Source organism: Brachycentrus maculatus, unplaced genomic scaffold (assembly GCF_059751285.1).
Source record: "Brachycentrus maculatus isolate JH-2025_06_01 unplaced genomic scaffold, ASM5975128v1 h1tg000044l, whole genome shotgun sequence".
Lineage (NCBI taxonomy): Eukaryota > Metazoa > Arthropoda > Insecta > Trichoptera > Brachycentridae > Brachycentrus > Brachycentrus maculatus.
The window spans coordinates 38,696-56,384 of record NW_028280798.1 but is presented as its reverse complement, the minus strand read 5'-3'; the positions used below and the strand labels follow the sequence as shown (position 1 = coordinate 56,384).

Below are 17,689 nucleotides of genomic sequence, written 5' to 3'. Positions count from 1 at the left end.
GGAAAACGCGAAGATTAATTACAAAGACAGAGTGGTATGATAATCTAATCTCTCTGCTTACGCTAGCCGGGAAGCGGCGTGATAGTTAGTTATTTCTGAAAAAAAAATGATGAAAAAAGTGTCTACTCACTTCCAAAACTTGGCAAATCCTTGCAAGAAGAACATCGACATGAATTCGATCGATCTAAAGAACCGGAAGTCCAGTAATTTCTTCCTGAACACGTTGAAAGGCGCGGTTTCGTCTAGAAGAGTATTTGCCTTCAATCCGTACGACGTCGTCGCGATCACGTCCGTAGTGAATCTAGCGCACATGTCCCGAACCTCCGCCGACGCTCCGTCCAGCCGGGCTATACATTCCTGGATGTCTTCGGCGATCTCCTTCATCAGGCCGAACATGTTTTTCATCTTAGCCGACGAGAAGAGATGCGTCAGCTTACCTCGCATGATCTTCCAGTGCGGGTTCTTGCCGAAGAACAGGTTGTCCGAGCCCAGCGGGTCGTAGTTCCTGTCGGCCTGGATGGACCTGTCGGCGAAATGGTTGAAGTCCTTCACCAGGATGGCCTTGGCGAGATCGGGCGATATGATCACGAGAGCTGGTTTCCTGAACACCCAGATCCCCACGTAGTCGAGTCCCTTGGCCTGCTCGTATATTTCTCTGAACATTCCCCCGATGTCGGTTTTCAGCAAAGCCCAGCTGCCGAAATTGCCGAAAACCGGGATGGGCTTGATCGACCGGACATTTCTCCTCTTCCAATAGTCGAAATCCCACGTGAAGTAAATATATCCGAGGATTATCAAAGTCAGGAGGAAGATCAGCGTGCAGAGCATTAGTGTCAAGAACAACGCCATGGCTGAAACATTTACGAGCGATTTACAAAATTAATTATATTTATATATATTATAAAACCCACGGGCATGGAGTTGGCGAAAGAAGGACGAAAATATACTGAATGTAGTCGAAAGGCGATCTCTCAGTGCGGCATGACGATGTATGATAGATGTCCACAAGGAAAGAACGCAAGGCTGAGATAAACGTTACCCATCAAATTAAGAAAGGTGTGGACACGTGGAACGAATGAGTGGAAAGAAAGGTAAGCAAATTTACCATGCGAATGTAGTTTGAAATACATAGAGCAGAGGAAGACCGAGGAAAACTTGGCATGATCAAGTTTGTCAAGTACTTGAAAGTGGCACAAGGAGATCTAAGAATGTGCAAGAGACGAAGAAGTTCATTATTTATTTATCATGAAACACATAATTCATGTCGCTAGTTGTTCCGTTTAGTTTACTTATACGAGAGTATCAGCTCCTTTTTTCAACATATATTTTTTTTACTATCTCTAAAATGTCAAATTTAAATTTAAACTGTCCATCAAGCAAATGAACCACGATTAATGAAAAAAAAATAGTTATATAGGGTGGCGCAAAATGTATCATCATATTGGAAGACGTTACAATTTTTGCAAATGGCGTCGTACGTCAATCATGTTTCACATTTGTAAACTAGACAGCTGCAGTATATTTTGTAATAAGTTTTTTTATGAAATATAAAAATAAATTTGAGTGATGGAGATATTTATATTTTTTTCTGTAAAGTGGAAAAGATGATATCCGTCAAGTGGCTGACAAATTATTGTCAACCAATGATTTTTTACTAAAAACATAATTTTTGACATCTCAACATAAGTAGTCTGGGTATTTACTGGGCATACGACCGTCATAGGCTGGTTTAAGTGATCATTTTACAGACTACTGAAATCCTTGAAACTTCTAAATATATTGATCAAACTTGAAACAGATTACGCGAGAGTTCACTACAGACATCTATGAGTGAGGTCCGAATTCTGGATTATATTCACATGTATGAGAAACGCTTTAAAACAGAATTTGTATTTATTTACAACATTTTGAGTGTGTCCAAATACTTGTTCACTAATTTGTAAACTCAGTAAGGGCACATTATTGTAATTCGTAAATATGGGCGTGATGAAAAACAGATGAATTATTCTTCTTCGAACCCTTATCCGCACCCAATGGTGCATAGGGCACTGCATCATATGAACGCAGTATTAACTTGATCGTTAAGACATGAAGGAAAGGTGATCAACCCTCCGCTTCGGGTAACCAGTCCAGGGTAATATTGAATAAATATTACACTAAAAAAAATCACTTGTATTTTTATTACTGCCCCCCAGGTATCCAGCCCGGGACCTCCGGAACGGTAGCCCAGCGTGCTGACCACTACGGAGTGTGGCCCATTATTAAATATAAAATATCAAATCTCGAGTCCTTTTGACGATAATTTGAAACGTGGCACATGTTTTCGTCCCCCCCTGTATGAAATATTATATAAAATGTAACTAAACGCGGCGTCATATAAACTGTAAATGTCGAGTTGCTGTAAATATATCGTTCAATTATTAAATAAACTTTATAAGCAGATAATTTATTGCGTTTTAATGACCAATTAAGTATATATTCAATTTACTTAATATTCAAATTATATAAGCATACATTTATAATATTCTTATTGGTTTCTCAATAATAGACTATATATATATATATATATATATATATATATATATATATATATATATATATATATATATATATATATATATATATGTATATATATATATGTATATATATATATATATATATATATATATATATATATATATATATATATATATATATATATATATATATATATATATATATATACAAAAGTTCGTTTTTAAGAAATAAACATGACTTTACAGTACCGAAATGCAATACCGAACAATTTCAAAAGAACTTTGGGAACTAAGTACTGAAACAACCTTCCTATGGAGATAATAATAAAAATTAATCATCATATTGAATTATAATGTTTATTAATAATAATAACACCTACTTTCAATCATTAATTTGGTTATAACATATTCATCTTTATATTCAATTCTTTTGCCTTTCACAATACATGTATTATAATTACAAGTACAAAAAATATGTAATATTATTTTAAAAAAGATTCCACAAAGGCATGCCCTGTATGTGAGTATACATTTTATTTTGGGTTATAATAAAACGCACTGGCAAGAATACAATTGATTTCAGAAATAAAAAGAGATTAATAGTACTAATATATTTTTATATACATATATTTTATTTTTTATTTTAACCGAAAACAGAAAATCTAAATGATGAAAATGCAAAATGTTTGCAAATATCGCGCACTCCTTCAGCCACGTCATTAAAATAAAACATTTTTCAGCAGATCGTTTTTAATGTATAAATATAATAAAGTGTATTAAAAATATATCAAGCCAATAATTGAACTTTTTACTGGGCAACAGATGTTTTTAGGTTAAATGTTTTTTCTCCATTTGAAAAATATTTAGTATATTTTTAAAAAATAATGAAACAATACCTTTTCTTTCAAATTGCAAAAACAACACTTTCTGCCCTGTGGCGGGTAAATGTTGAGTTGAAAATATGCCGCTTTTGCTGGGACATAGTACATTTTCTGGGGATTCCGAAAACATGCACAGCTGAAAATTGACGATTTTTGATATATGACGTTGTTGAAAGGAGTGAGCGATATGTATTTTATGAGTTATACGTTTTAAAGAAGAAGGTACTTAATAAATATTTAAAGTTCGCATTTTATGCTTTGTTGTTAATCTGATGTTCTAATTTATATAAACTAATATTAAAATATTATTAAATGATAAAAAAAAAATATTTAAAAAACTGTAAAGAGGGAATTTGTATAGGTAGCTCACCAGACAAGTTCAATTTCAGAAAGAAGCAATTGCCTATTGAGTTGAGCCTATGTGTAGACATAGGACCACTACTATGCATTGAAAATGTTAGGATAGTTCTCCTTATGGGTTTTCCAAAATACCCGCGTGCTGAGAACTCTTTATAACTCCAGAGTGGCTCCATGATCTGGGGGCCACACGAGCTTAACTACTCTCTTATGGTAGAGAAGGTCCAAAAGAAGTTTCTGAGGTATCTCTACATGAGAGAGTACGGCTATTATCCTCGGCTCTACCCGACCGAGTTTCTCCAGGGTATTTTTGGCTACAACAGTTCAGAGACTACAAGGAATGTGTATTTGATTACGTATTTTTATCAATTGTTGCGCAGTATGATCGATAATCCTGAAATTATACAGAGTATATCGGTCTGTGTGTTCTTGATAGTTAGCCAAGACAGCGTCGGCATAAATTGTTTCCCATTCCTATATACAGGACCAACCTACCGATGGTTATGCCTGTAGGAAGATATGCTGAACTTTATCACGCTGGATATCTGTACCATGTGTCCGAAGCGGGATTTTTAACAAGAGTATTCTTGCTTATTTTCGATTTTTTGTTAATGTATACGGTTTAAATTTTAGTTTGTAATGTGTATGTTAATTATCAATAAATAAATTGAATTGAATCTAATTAAAAACTAACCGAACTTACCTCCCGATGCAGTGTTGGTCCAAGCCTGGCTACGTAGCTCGCAGTAGCTGATTGCTCGAACAACTGAACTGATCCAGTGTACTCTCTGTAGTTTTTCATCCCATATCAGCTGACTTGTGCGATATGACTTGCTGCTATTATCAATAAGTAAGCAAAGGCATTTGTCAGCTAATGTAAAACTGTTAAACCGACTAACTAATTATCTCGCTGCTTCCCTCAAGGGTAGGTAGATAGAATAGAAGGCGACATTATTCTAATAATTTACCAAAAAACATTCGTCCAGCTTTTAATACAAACAATGATACAGGTAAACTTTTGTTAAATTCAATTAATAACATCTAACGTGCCTCAATAATAAATATGAATTTGCTAATCACCTTATATCCGAAGACCATAATTGTAATAAATCATGACATGTTAATAAAACTGATCTTAGTTGAGATAATTTAGAAAAATTAGAAATAAGTAAGACGATTAATAAAGACCTACCCATAATCTCCACTTAAGGTCCACTATTAAAAATATTCCCATTGTGATTCATGTTTGTCTTCTTTCTGTCTTTCGAAATTTGTATTTTTGCACAAATGTCAAATCGGGATAATTTTATTTGAATGACCTGATGATGGAATGATTATTCCGAAACGGGTTGTCACGTATATGTGTTTATAAAAGTGGTATTACACAAAGTGAGGGATGAATGATAAGGAGAGTGTTATATTACCATACCACAAAGTTATCAATGCTTTGAATGTTCATTTTTTTTCGCTTTTTCCAATTCATGCGTCTGCTCATACATACCCGCCGATTATAACAACTCCTGACCTAATCACGCCGTGTTTACCTCTGTCTTCCTCTGTTACTCTTTTCAACTACATTCACTATCACAAGATAACAACAAGTAACATTAATTGAACATCCAAATTCAAATAATTTTTTAATGAAAGATTGGAGGTTGCGGAATTGTGAGAAAACAACAGTTTGGAAAACGCCGCTTGGTACATCTCTTATTGGTTTACGATGTTTGGACAATATGACAAATTCTAGGAAGGTTTATGTAAGAAGACAAGTCGGAATATAAATTTTATATAACAACTTCAGTATGCATATATGTATATATATATATATATATATATATATATATATATATATATATATATATATATATATATATATATATATATATATATATATATATATATATATATATATATATATATATATATATATATATATATATATATATATATATATATATATATATATATATATATATATATATATATATATATATATATATATATATATATATATATATATATATATATATATATATATATATATATATATATATATATATATATATATATATATATATATATATATATATATATATATATATATATATATATATATATATATATATATATATATATATATATATATATATATATATATATATATATATATATATATATATATATATATATATATATATATATATATATATATATATATATATATATATATATATATATATATATATATATATATATATATATATATATATATATATATATGTTAAATTAGATATTCCTCCCGAGTGATGATAGCAATTTCCCATAAAAAAACCTACCTGTAAAGTCTCGCTAACGAGAGAGAGATGACCAAATCACAAAATCACCCTATGGACGCTGTGTGTGCCAACATAGTGTCTATAATGTTTCCGTGTGTATAATCACCGGTCTTAGCTATTGAATACCACCCTTTGAAACAAGCGTAATTTTTAGGATCATTTTTCATCTCTTCGCAGAACACAATAACAATACTAGATAGAAACTTAAAAATGGTTCGAAATATTCACGAACGCTCCTTTCACAACTGTCGTTCATATGCAATTTTGTAGTTTGACTTAGCCCTTTGTTAAAATATCACATTCCCGATAAACTCAACGGGGGCGGAGGTACAGCTTTAAAAAGGACCTACCCGAATTCTTGAAAGGATTCTGTCAAAATTGTCTATGGGTTTATTTTTTAAATGACAACATCCAAAGACCTGTCATCAATACGTGATCTAAATTAAGTGATGTACAACGTCGTATGTTTTTCGTTACGGACGTCATATTTATATTATGTAGAGATATCAGTAGAGGAATGAAGATAAATGGAATGCCCTTCAAGTCAAGTAAAGGCTGAACCGACAGATTTAGTTGAGGATAGTTGTCCAACTGAGAAAGGAGAATCAAATTCCGGAGGTATTACGCAACGCGTGCCACATTTATTTCCTCATTCTCTTTACCCAGAAGTTCCCATTGTCAAAACTGAAGCAGAGACAGATAGCGATGGAGGTGACGAACTCCGGAATGGGCAAGAAGATATATCTGATACTGAAACTAAACACGAATGCTTGGATCCGCTCACAACCGAATGTGGTTACAGTAAGTAATACTACATTATCAGTATGTCCTAAACACCATATAAGGGTCAGCCCTTATATGGGGCTTAGGACACTGCATCAAATTGATTCAAAGTTTACTTGATCGTCAATTCTATTAAAGCGAGTCTGTCGCAAGTCCAGCGCTTCAGATACCAGTCCCGGGCAATATTAATTAGGTAATAGAGTGAATAAAACGCTCGTATACAAATTGTAATCCTTTGGGAATTGAACTCGGGACCACCTGCGTGATAGTCAAATGCCACTTCTATATAAGCACTACACTATGGAGGCGGATAGAAGTTATACCCGTTATAAAACTGAAAAACAACAATAAGAACGCCACATTCGTCTTTGCAGACATTCATTGCCTTTTTACGTTTAGGCATCTGCTCACACATACAGACATGCTGGCCGATTATTCCGACTCCTGATCTGTCCACTTCCACATCAAGCCTTTGTTCAGTTTTTACCCGATTCTACTTATAACTAAATTCTCCTCTTACATCCTTATTTTCCCACTTGTTCGTTCTGCGTGCCTAAACCATCGCAACACACATTTTTTATCTGATCGATAATACCTGGCATTATTTCCTTCTTTCTTCACTATTGGAACATCTATCTTACATAACTGGCTTTGTCTGAGTGATTTCATTTTGACTGCATTCAGTCTACTTTTTCAAGCATTAGGGTTGGCACCGGGACTTCGTTCGCTTAGTTGTTTGCTACAACTGGTTTTAGTGAGCTACTCATCTGTTCTTGAATTTATCAATATTCAGGAACGAATCACATTCCTTGAATACACGTACACGTTTCTCACCAGCCCTCGCAGCTCTTCTTTTTTATATTAAGAAGCACCGCATTTAGTGTTCATGTTAGTTTAGTAAGAATCACTGCGTCTGCATATGCAAGAGTTAATTAAACTAACTGAACTATCTATAGAGAAAATACCTCGTGAACAAAATATTATGAAGGTTCTTGTCTTAAATAAATTAATTTAATTTCAGGTTTAAAGGAGGATAACATACTTACATACCAGAAACCACCGTCACCAGACGAAAAAATAAATCTGCCTTCTCGTTCTCGAAATGATCTATCTTCCATATCATCTGTTGAGTTGTCAACGAAACGTAAATCTGGACGACCTAAGCTCTCTCATCTTAAAGAAAAATCACACGTATGTCCCGAGTGTAACGGGTCATTCCGAAAAAAAAGCCATTTGAATGAACATTTATTAATTCACACTGGAGAGAGACCTTTCTCTTGCACGCAATGTAAATTTACATGCAGCCAAAAAAGCCACCTCAAAAGACACAATATGACGCACACCGGCGAAAAACCTTTCGCTTGTTCGCACTGCAACTTTACTTGCTCCCAAAAAAGCCATTTAACGAATCACTCTTTGACCCACACCGGAGGACAGAAGTTGTTTCACTGTTCACAGTGTAAATTAACATTTCTCTGGAAAAGTAATTTGAATAGACACGCTTTAACTCATGCCGCCGTGAAGCCGTTCTCTTGCTTACAATGTGAATTCACGTGCGCCCAAAAAAGTAGTTTAAAAAGACATATTTCAACCCACACCAATCAGACTTTCACAAGTTCATAGTGTCAGCTAAAATATATTTATATATATTTTTTAAAAGTATTATTTGGTGTTTTCATTATCCTAAATACGAGGAAATTTATTAAAGGTACAATATAATAAGTGACAACTCGTGATATCCATATAACGACGTTAAAACTAAACGCGAACCAGTTAAATGAAACATATCCCCATCCAGTTTCATGAAAACTCTCATGGAACCATAGTTGGCTGTAGAAGACAGATAGTTGACTAAATGAATAATTAGTAAAGCCTCTATTCAAGGATTGTAAGAAAAAGGATCACTAACAGTAGATGTCCTCACCCTGACGTTGCAAATCAACGAGCCTATCAATAAATTATTGATAAAAAATTTAATCAATATGTTATGAAATACGTGTTATAGCAATCTTCTAAGTTTAATTTATTTTAATCTTATAAGCTTAAAATAAATTAGCTTGTAATACACCCATAGATGTTCTTTTAGATATCTAGATAACGAATCTAGAAGGGTCGCTAATCTTTTGACTTTTTCTAAACCGCCAGGAACCTAAGAGGTTCTTTAAGTGGATTACACTGGGAACTCTCAAATGCCTGAAGCTCCTCCGGTAGCCTGCTACAGAAAATGGCGGCCTCTGCATTCAGACGGCACATTCAGCACCCGAATCGTGTCAGGCGAGTATTCGCTCCACCGCCACATCATTTCTTCTAAGTCCGCTTACTCCTCCCGACACAAGAAGGCATTCTCCAATGACTTCTTCCCATTCCACTCAGTAAACGTGATACTTGTCGAATCGACAATACCATCTCTTCGGGATCCTGATAATTTCGTATACATATAAGTAGCAGGACTTGGCGTTATCATCCCAGCTGCGGGCCTCCTTCGAAATGTTGACACGGAACAACTTGTCAGTATTGAATGTGGGGATGACTCTCCCCTAACCGCCGGGCACGGATTCGACCCTCCTCCCCACAGCTGGCTACACCACGAGACCTGTTTTATATTAAGTAATTTAGTAACCTACATTTAATTTTGTGTTACAAAGTTTTTGTGCTACGTTTCAAAGACACAAAGTTAATAATGAGATTATCACGCTATATTTACTTTTTGATATTGAGGCGGGGTTTATTGGTAATTTTGAAAGAATAATTAATGTAATTGAATTAATTAATAATAAATAATTTTCTAACAATGGATGACGGTGATATGAGGGAAATTGATAAAGACCCGTCAAAGATTCTCTCGAAAAGGCGGTGAATTTAAATTTCGCAACCACGCATATGGACGGACGGAAACAATCCGTCTCTCCGTGGACCGAGAGGCCACAGGAACATCCGGCGATCGGGAGCTCGATATTACGAGGAAAAGCGCCTTGGATACCGAGTATGCTGGAGATGAAGGAAAAACAACTATGTCGTTGTCGTTAGGATTCACCATGTATGCCCCTTTATTAAAATAATGAGCACTGATAAAATATCTGACCTAATGAAAATGAAAATGCCCGAGAGAAAGGAAGAACCCAACTTACATCTAAGATGAAAGACGATTTAAAAGGAAGGATAATTTAAAGACTTAATGCTTCATTTACCAGAGTTTATTTTCTAATAAAATATGTTGGGAAAAAAATGACTTACCCACTATGTGGAAATGAAAAGAAAAACATACGGCTAAGTCTCCTTAAAACAGTCCGATTTCACTAGTCACTTAGTTCTTACAGAGTTTATCCGACGGGTCACTATGCCAAGAGTTGAGGGGATGATCCATGAAGGCAGCACCTTCACGGCTAGAAGGCGGCCATCTAGCTACATCGTGTCTTGGGACTCTATTTACTTTACTCTCGCTTTCACGACTTCGACTGACGACTGAGCACTTAGCTGGCTGACTAAGTATCAAGCCTCGAACTCCGACACATCCGAGTACCGGTACTGAGTGACAGGGTGCTAACCGCTTTTATTGGACACTTGGAAAGGGGTTGTATTCTCCTTCTCGCTTATACTTATACTTAATGTATATCTGTCTCTTTCTCACACTTATTGTAATAATACACTATGTTTCGCATGAAAACTTATATTAATTAACTTACTTGTTAGGACATTCTTAACTTGGAGTCTAAGTACATTTAGATTTAGATAAAAGTTATAAATACTACGGAATTCATTAATAAACAACCTTAGAATCAAAACTAATGTAAACATAAAATTATGATTGAGGAATCATTAATAATACATTGTAATTGTATCTTAAAATCGCTTCAAACTTATTACAAACCTACTGATTATTTTTTTATTAGCGGTTCCTATGAAATAACCGGCAAAGCTTTATTGTTTTTTCCAATTGTATCTGTGAAACGCACCTATTCCCTATAAAATGGTAATTGCTGATACTTGTCCTCGCCAGATGGTGTCCATAGCATCATTTTTTTAGCGATGTTTTTCTGTCATTTTTAATCTGCGCGTGCGAATTTTTAGGGTATGTCATAAAATAGCCGAGGGTTGATTTGTATGACTGTGTTACCTCATATTAGTAAGTGTTATTTTAAATATAGTCTTGCATTTTTGATATTATATTGTTCTATAGAACAATATACAATAGAATATACAATACAATTTTCTTTCTATAGTTCTAGCAAATGTTTGTTCATGGTAAGATTTTGTGGGTCTCTTTATCTTGTGAAATAATGCGTGTTTGTTCATTATTGGTATTATTATCATACAGAAAAAATGGTATCATTATCATACAGAAAAAAATGTCAAACCAATAAACGGTATTATTGATATTTTTCAGCAAATTTTGATATTTCAAATTTCGAAAATTTGTTAAACGTACAATCTTCAATTCTTTAATTCCATATTATTTCAAAAAACAAAATTTTCGGACATGTTGAAATATTTAACGTCAATGTAAAATATGCAGTTTTAACAATAAAATTGAGATATAAATATAAAATGCGTAATTTACTGAAATAAAAAAAATGAGGCCCAAAGAATACAAAGAATCACATTCTTAACAAGAGAAAGGCTTCTCACCTGTGTGAGTGGTGGACGTGTGATTTCTTAAAGACATTTTATTTGAACATGTGAAATCAAATTCTGAACAAGAGAAGGGCTTCTTACCCGTGTGAGTTAGAATGTGAACCTTTAAATTCGATTTATGTGAACATCTATAATTACATTCTGAACAAGAGAAGGGTTTCTCACCCGTATGAGTGAACAAGTGAGCCTTTAAACTTTTTTTCAATGAACATTTATAATCACACTCTGAACAAGAGAAGGGTTTCTCACCCGTGTGAGTTAGAATATGAACCTTTAAATTCCATTTCTGTGAACATCTATAATTACATTCTGAACAAGAGAAGGGTTTCTCACCCGTGTGAGTTAACAAGTGAGCCTTTAAACTGTTTTTCCGTGAACATTTATAATCACACTCTGAACAAGAGAAGGGTTGCTCACCCGTGTGAGTGAACATGTGAAATTTTAAAGAGTTTTTATTTAAACATGTGTAATTACATTCTGAGCACGAGAAGGGTTTCTCACCCGTGTGAGTGAACATGTGATATTTTAAAGAAGTTATATTTGAACATGTATAATCACACTCTGAACAAGAGAAGGGTTTCTCACCCGTATGAGTGAACAAGTGAGCCTTTAAACTGTTTTTCCGTGAACATTTATAATCACACTCTGAACAAGAGAAGGGTTTCTCACCCGTATGAGTGAACAAGTGAGCCTTTAAACTCCTTTTCCATGAACATTTATAATCACACTCTGAACAAGAGAAGGGTTTCTCACCCGTGTGAGTTAACATGTGACTTCTCAAAAAACGTTAATATGAAAATGTGTTATCACACTCTGAACAAGAGAAGGGTTTCTCACCCGTATGCGTGAACATATGAATCTTTAAAACGTGTTTTCGCGAATATTTATTATCACACTCTGAACAAGAGAATCTTTTCTTTCCTGTTGGTATAATCTTACGTAACCCTGGATCCCGTTTCATTGAGCACGATGATGTAATTTCTCCGAGACCGTTAGGAGGAGAGTGCTGAGAATTCTCTAAACGTGTAGATGTAACACTTTTCACTAAATCTAAAAACAAAAAGGAAATTATTGCACACAACTGAAATAAAGCAGCACAAAAAACAAAGAACCGATCATCTTATCACCACAACATAAAACATTATCGTGGTTAATAATTAATAACAAAAATTTTAAAAATATAAGTTTTTTTTTTCTCGTATTTTACACAATAAAAATAGCAATCATACAATAAGGAGTAAACGCCAAAAAAGGAGATTCGTACATATTACCTAATTATCATTGTATGTTATTATAACCGTGCTTTTAATTCTTTCGGAGTACGTAAATGTTTCTGGTTATTTACGTATTTCTCTATATAATACATGAGCCAAAAGATAAACGATAATTGGACTAGAATTAATGATGAACATTTCGTTACACGACTAGTCAGCAATTAGCGTGCCATCTACAAAGTGAGAACGTTCGCACCTTTTCAATTTTTTTTATCAATATTGATATTATTCATTATATCGGACACTGGATTCACCTAACGGATGAGATGTCAATTTGAAAGGTATCTCAATGTCATGTGAAACATGTATCATTATTTCCTTTTTTAAGAAAGAAGGTGGAAATCTTAGCATTCCAGGCTTACGAACTGGGATTCGGCTGGCTTAAGCGATCGCTTTATATACTTGTAATATAAAACGACACCATCCCTCAACTATGGCTTAAAAATCAGCCATACATCATCAATACTAAGCTAAAAAAATTATTGCTTAGCTTAGTATTGATTCTAGATTCGAAATAGATTAGATCTAGTATTGGTTCTAGATGATACGGTATAGAATTTTGCAAAACCCGAATTGGCGTTAGTTTGCCTATTGAATTATTTGAAAGCCCACGTTTTCAGTAAAGAACATTTTCAGGTCTTCTGAACAATGTATGCGATGACCGGTTAGTAATCATACTAGTGTCTACTAATTTGAGAGAACAATTTGGTTATACAACAAGTCGGAGGGCCGAGGGAGGAATGAAATGCGCTATGCTCGGCGTCTAGAGAGCTCATAACAATTTTTTTAATCATATTACCCCGATGTTTTATTCACAGGTTAGTACTTAAATATTAAAGTAGGCACCTAGATTAATACTTGTACATCTGGCAACTTTATTCTTATCTGTCAAAAACATACAGCCATTTTTCCCGCACTATGCTGTCAATTGTAAAATGAAATATTATTGGAATAAAATAGATTAATTTTGCAGAAAAGGAAAATAAATAGCGATAGATAGCGGAAAAGCGAGATTTACCTAGAAAAATGTGTAACGTGGATGCAATATGGTGTCGAGTAGGTTCCCTTTATTTGTATTTTGTATCGAGATATTTGCGAGGTTACGTTTCAGGTTGTGCGCTGTGTGGAAATAGCGAGGAAATGTTTAAAAATTATTTATGGTTTTAAGAAGACGTCTTTCCTTGTTCCAGAGCGGACTTCACGATTTATTTCATTTCTCTTCTCAGAAATCAAACCCAAAGGTAAGTTATCAAAGTTACTGATGCGTTATATTTGGCGCGATGCAATGATGTTTTTATATGTGAATGACGCAAGCGGGCGCAATGTAGCGGCGAGTTGGCGTCACACATTCCTTACCACGACAATATTAAAAATTAAAATATAATAAAGGAATCTAAGGTTGAACTAGATATAATTGAGAAGACTAAGAACAGTTCTTTAAGGTGGTATGGACATATGGAGCGAACGGATAACGTGTGAAAGACTAATTAGCAAATGCGTACGGGAGAAGAGAATGAGGATGGCCCCATGATTTTTACGTCATTATATTTTTACTTAGATCTCTTCCATGGTCTTCAACAAGCGATCTGGCTTACGTATTGCAATTTACTTTCAGCGTTCTGCAGTTCAACACGTCGCGGTAACATCTCGCCGGAATACGGCACTCAGCTCGCCCAACAGCGGCATTAATCGCAGTCTGACTCAGAATAATGGCGACTCCATTCACCGTCATTTAGAAGCGATCCCAATCTTGCCCAACGGCAGACTCACCCGCTGAACAATCTGTCGCGGCATCGAAACCATCCGTGGTGTGACCGTACAGTGCCATGTGCGGGACCGTACAGTGCCATGTGCGGGACAGTACAGTGCCATGTGCGGGACCGTACAGTGCCATGTGCGGGACCGTACAGTGCCATGTGCGGGAGTGTGCATCTCCTCGTGCATTCAATTTCAAATTCAAAACCTTCGTTCGCACCCAATTCTGTGTTATCTCAACACATGAAGGAAAGGTGATCGGCCCTCCGCTTCAGGTACCAGTCCAGGGTAATATTGAATAAATATTAGTGTCAAAGAGTCACTTATGTTTTTTACTGGACCCCCCCCCACCTGGGCATTGATCCCGGGACCTCCAATACTGTAGCCGAGCGTGCTAACCATTACACTACGGAAGCAGACTCCTCATATATACCCGCTGATTATTCCAACTCAAAACCTGACCATTTTCAAGCATTCAAAATACTTATTCATGCCAAGTTTTCCTCAGCCTTTCTCCTTTTTTTTTCAACCATGTGGTGAATGTGAATGTTCACCTCATAATGTTTTTTCCAACCATGTGGTGAATGTGAATGTTCACCTCATAATGTTTTTTCCAACCATGTGGTGAATGTGAATGTTCACCTCATAATGTTTTTTCCAACCATGTGGTGAATGTGAATGTTCACCTCATAATGTTTTTTCCAACCATGTGATGAATGTGAATGTTCACCTCATAATGTTTTTTCCAACCATGTGGTGAATGTGAATGTTCACCTCATAATGTTTTTTCCAACCATGTGGTGAATGTGAATGTTCACCTCATAATGTTTTTTCCAACCATGTGGTGAATGTGAATGTTCACCTCATAATGTTTTTTCCAACCATGTGATGAATGTGAATGTTCACCTCATAATGTTTTTTCCAACCATGTGGTGAATGTGAATGTTCACCTCATAATGTTTTTTCCAACCATGTGATGAATGTGAATGTTCACCTCATAATGTTTTTTCCAACCATGTGGTGAATGTGAATGTTCACCTCATAATGTTTTTTCCAACCATGTGGTGAATGTGAATGTTCACCTCATAATGTTTTTTCCAACCATGTGGTGAATGTGAATGTTCACCTCATAATGTTTTTTCCAACCATGTGGTGAATGTGAATGTTCACCTCATAATGTTTTTTCCAACCATGTGGTGAATATGAATGTTCACCTCATAATGTTTTTTTACTGTTATTTCTTCACTAAATTGATTCCCACAGCCGAAGCATCTCTACACACCTTTCTTAGTGTTCCGGATAATGCGTGTCTCAGCCTTGCATTCCGAGACCGAGGATACTGAGCAGGATCAAGTAATTCAAGTACTTGGGTGTGGTCAGGTGAAGAGTGGTGTGCATATGAGGAGATGCAGGAACGTGCAAGAAGTTTGCAAAGACAGATTGGTGTGGCATTCTATTCTCTCCCCTTACCCCTGCATGAGAAGCCACGTGACAGTTAGTTATCCCAGTAGATGTCTCTGTATGTTCCATTTTTAAGATTATTACCATGATTTACTTTAGTGAGTTTGTCAAGCCGGCCTCACTAGCAAGGCACCTAGTACCACCTGTTATTAAGTGTTAAAATTATCTTTTGTATAGCATTGTATCCTGATACAGTGCTCTATGCACCGTTAGGTGCGGATGAGGGTCAAGATTTGATTGTTGATTTTTTTGTTTTTATAGTGGCATAGCATCCTTCCATATTGACGGCCGAGAATTTGAATAAAGTTGGCGACACTGTTTGCACGGTAAAATATCACCGGAGGACGTTATCAAAATGCCATTTTCCAACCCCGCAACCGAGATTGATGACGACGCTGGCGACGATGAAAAAGACGATTTTGCAAAGCTGATGTTTGGAGACTGTCAGTTGAAAGACCTCTATAACTCAACGAACCCGCCTACAGAAGATGACGACCACGATTCGGGACAGAGCATGGAGTTCTTCAATTCCGTACTTTGTCCCGGAAACATTTATCTCCTGGGACAACTGGGACAGTCGGGAGCGGACGTCTGGGACAAGTTGACTGAATTTTTAAACTTTTTGCTGGCGGAAAACTTTCTGAGCGAAGATTGTCTCACGGAGCAGTGCCTGGCCGTCTACAGACAAGATTGGCCGCAGGTAATGCATTAAAATTTTTAGATTTAAAATATTGTAACAAATTTAACATTATTCCAATGCATTAGTGTCTCCGCCTCCGTAGTGTAATGGTCAGCACGCTCGGCTACCGTTCTGGAGGTCCCCAGTTCGATTCCCAGGGGGGAGTCAAATAAATATAAGTGATTTTTTCACTCTAATATTTATTCAATATTACCCTGGACTGGTACCTGAGGCGGAAGGCTGATCACCTTTTCTTCATGTGTTAACGATCAAGATAACACTGTGTGGGTGGTAGTTGTTGAATTGAATCTTTGTTTTCAGGATACGCTGAACAACCTTTCGGCGACCATCAGAAGAGTAGCCGCCGGTAGAAAATTCACAAGTGAAAAATTACACCTCTTTTTAAACTTTCTGGCGGAATTCTGTCAAAACCTCGAAGGCCACGACTGAACTGTTACTGCACTTCCACGATACTACAATCGATACTACGAGTGAGCTGTTACTGCATTTCAATAGTCCACGAGTGAGGTGTTACCGAGCTTCAATAATACCACGAGTGAGCTGTCACTGCACTTCAACGATACCACGAGTGAGCTATTACTTCGCTCCAATGACACAGCATCCTAACTGTGGCAAGATTATTAACAGCAAAAATAAATTATAATTCCTCTGTGACAAGTCAAATTAACTTTGTTTTGTTTTTTATATAAAATTTGATATTGATTTTTTTATATAGCTTTGTCCTCTGTACACCGCGGGCTGATGCCCTCACTCCTCGGTGACCTCTCCCCAATCTACTGCTCTTGGCATCTAGGTGCTCAAAGAAAATATATATTTTTATAGAATAGAATTTTGTGATTGTAAATATGGAGAGCTGTAATGCCACAGAACTAGTACCTAAAATTGGACCGCATTTGTCAGGGAATGACGCATTTGTGTACTTAAAATTGGAATTTTAAATGTGTTTATGAAATGTGTTGGAAATTAGTTTAATTAAATAAATTATATTGTAAAG

The 17,689-nt window shown here is 35.7% G+C and overlaps 2 protein-coding genes across 4 annotated transcripts in view; one reads left to right on the top strand and one right to left on the bottom strand.

The window, feature by feature from the left end:
* LOC148312292 (uncharacterized) overlaps positions 1 to 17,689 on the bottom strand; it is a 47,188-nt gene that overhangs the window by 4,239 nt on the left and 25,260 nt on the right. The window contains exons 11-12 of the mRNA XM_088277519.1: positions 4,458 to 4,542; positions 131 to 851 (exon numbers count right to left, since the gene is read on the bottom strand). Of these exons, the coding sequence (XP_088133645.1) occupies positions 131 to 851; positions 4,458 to 4,542 (806 nt within the window). The remainder of the gene's footprint in view (positions 1 to 130; positions 852 to 4,457; positions 4,543 to 17,689) is intronic.
* Positions 13,696 to 17,670, top strand: LOC148312293 (uncharacterized). Of its 3 annotated transcripts, none has more exons than XM_088277507.1 (5): positions 13,696 to 13,835; positions 13,970 to 14,020; positions 14,395 to 14,809; positions 16,257 to 16,695; positions 16,996 to 17,670. In XM_088277507.1, the coding sequence occupies exons 4-5, from the start codon at positions 16,351 to 16,353 to the stop codon at positions 17,122 to 17,124; spliced, it is 474 nt and encodes a 157-aa protein (XP_088133633.1). In that variant the 5' UTR covers positions 13,696 to 13,835; positions 13,970 to 14,020; positions 14,395 to 14,809; positions 16,257 to 16,350; the 3' UTR covers positions 17,125 to 17,670. The 3 variants fall into 3 exon arrangements, with proteins under 3 accessions (XP_088133633.1, XP_088133632.1, XP_088133631.1); XM_088277506.1 differs by having other exon boundaries at positions 14,395 to 14,822; XM_088277505.1 differs by lacking the exon at positions 14,395 to 14,809.

Bases quoted from the DNA above. Each gene is read 5' to 3' on its own strand.
- LOC148312293 (XM_088277505.1), top strand. From the start codon at position 16,351: ATGCCATTTTCCAACCCCGCAACCGAGATTGATGACGACGCTGGCGAC. The intron at 16,696-16,995 runs GTAATGCATTAA...CTTTGTTTTCAG, and splicing joins ACAGACAAGATTGGCCGCAG to GATACGCTGAACAACCTTTC.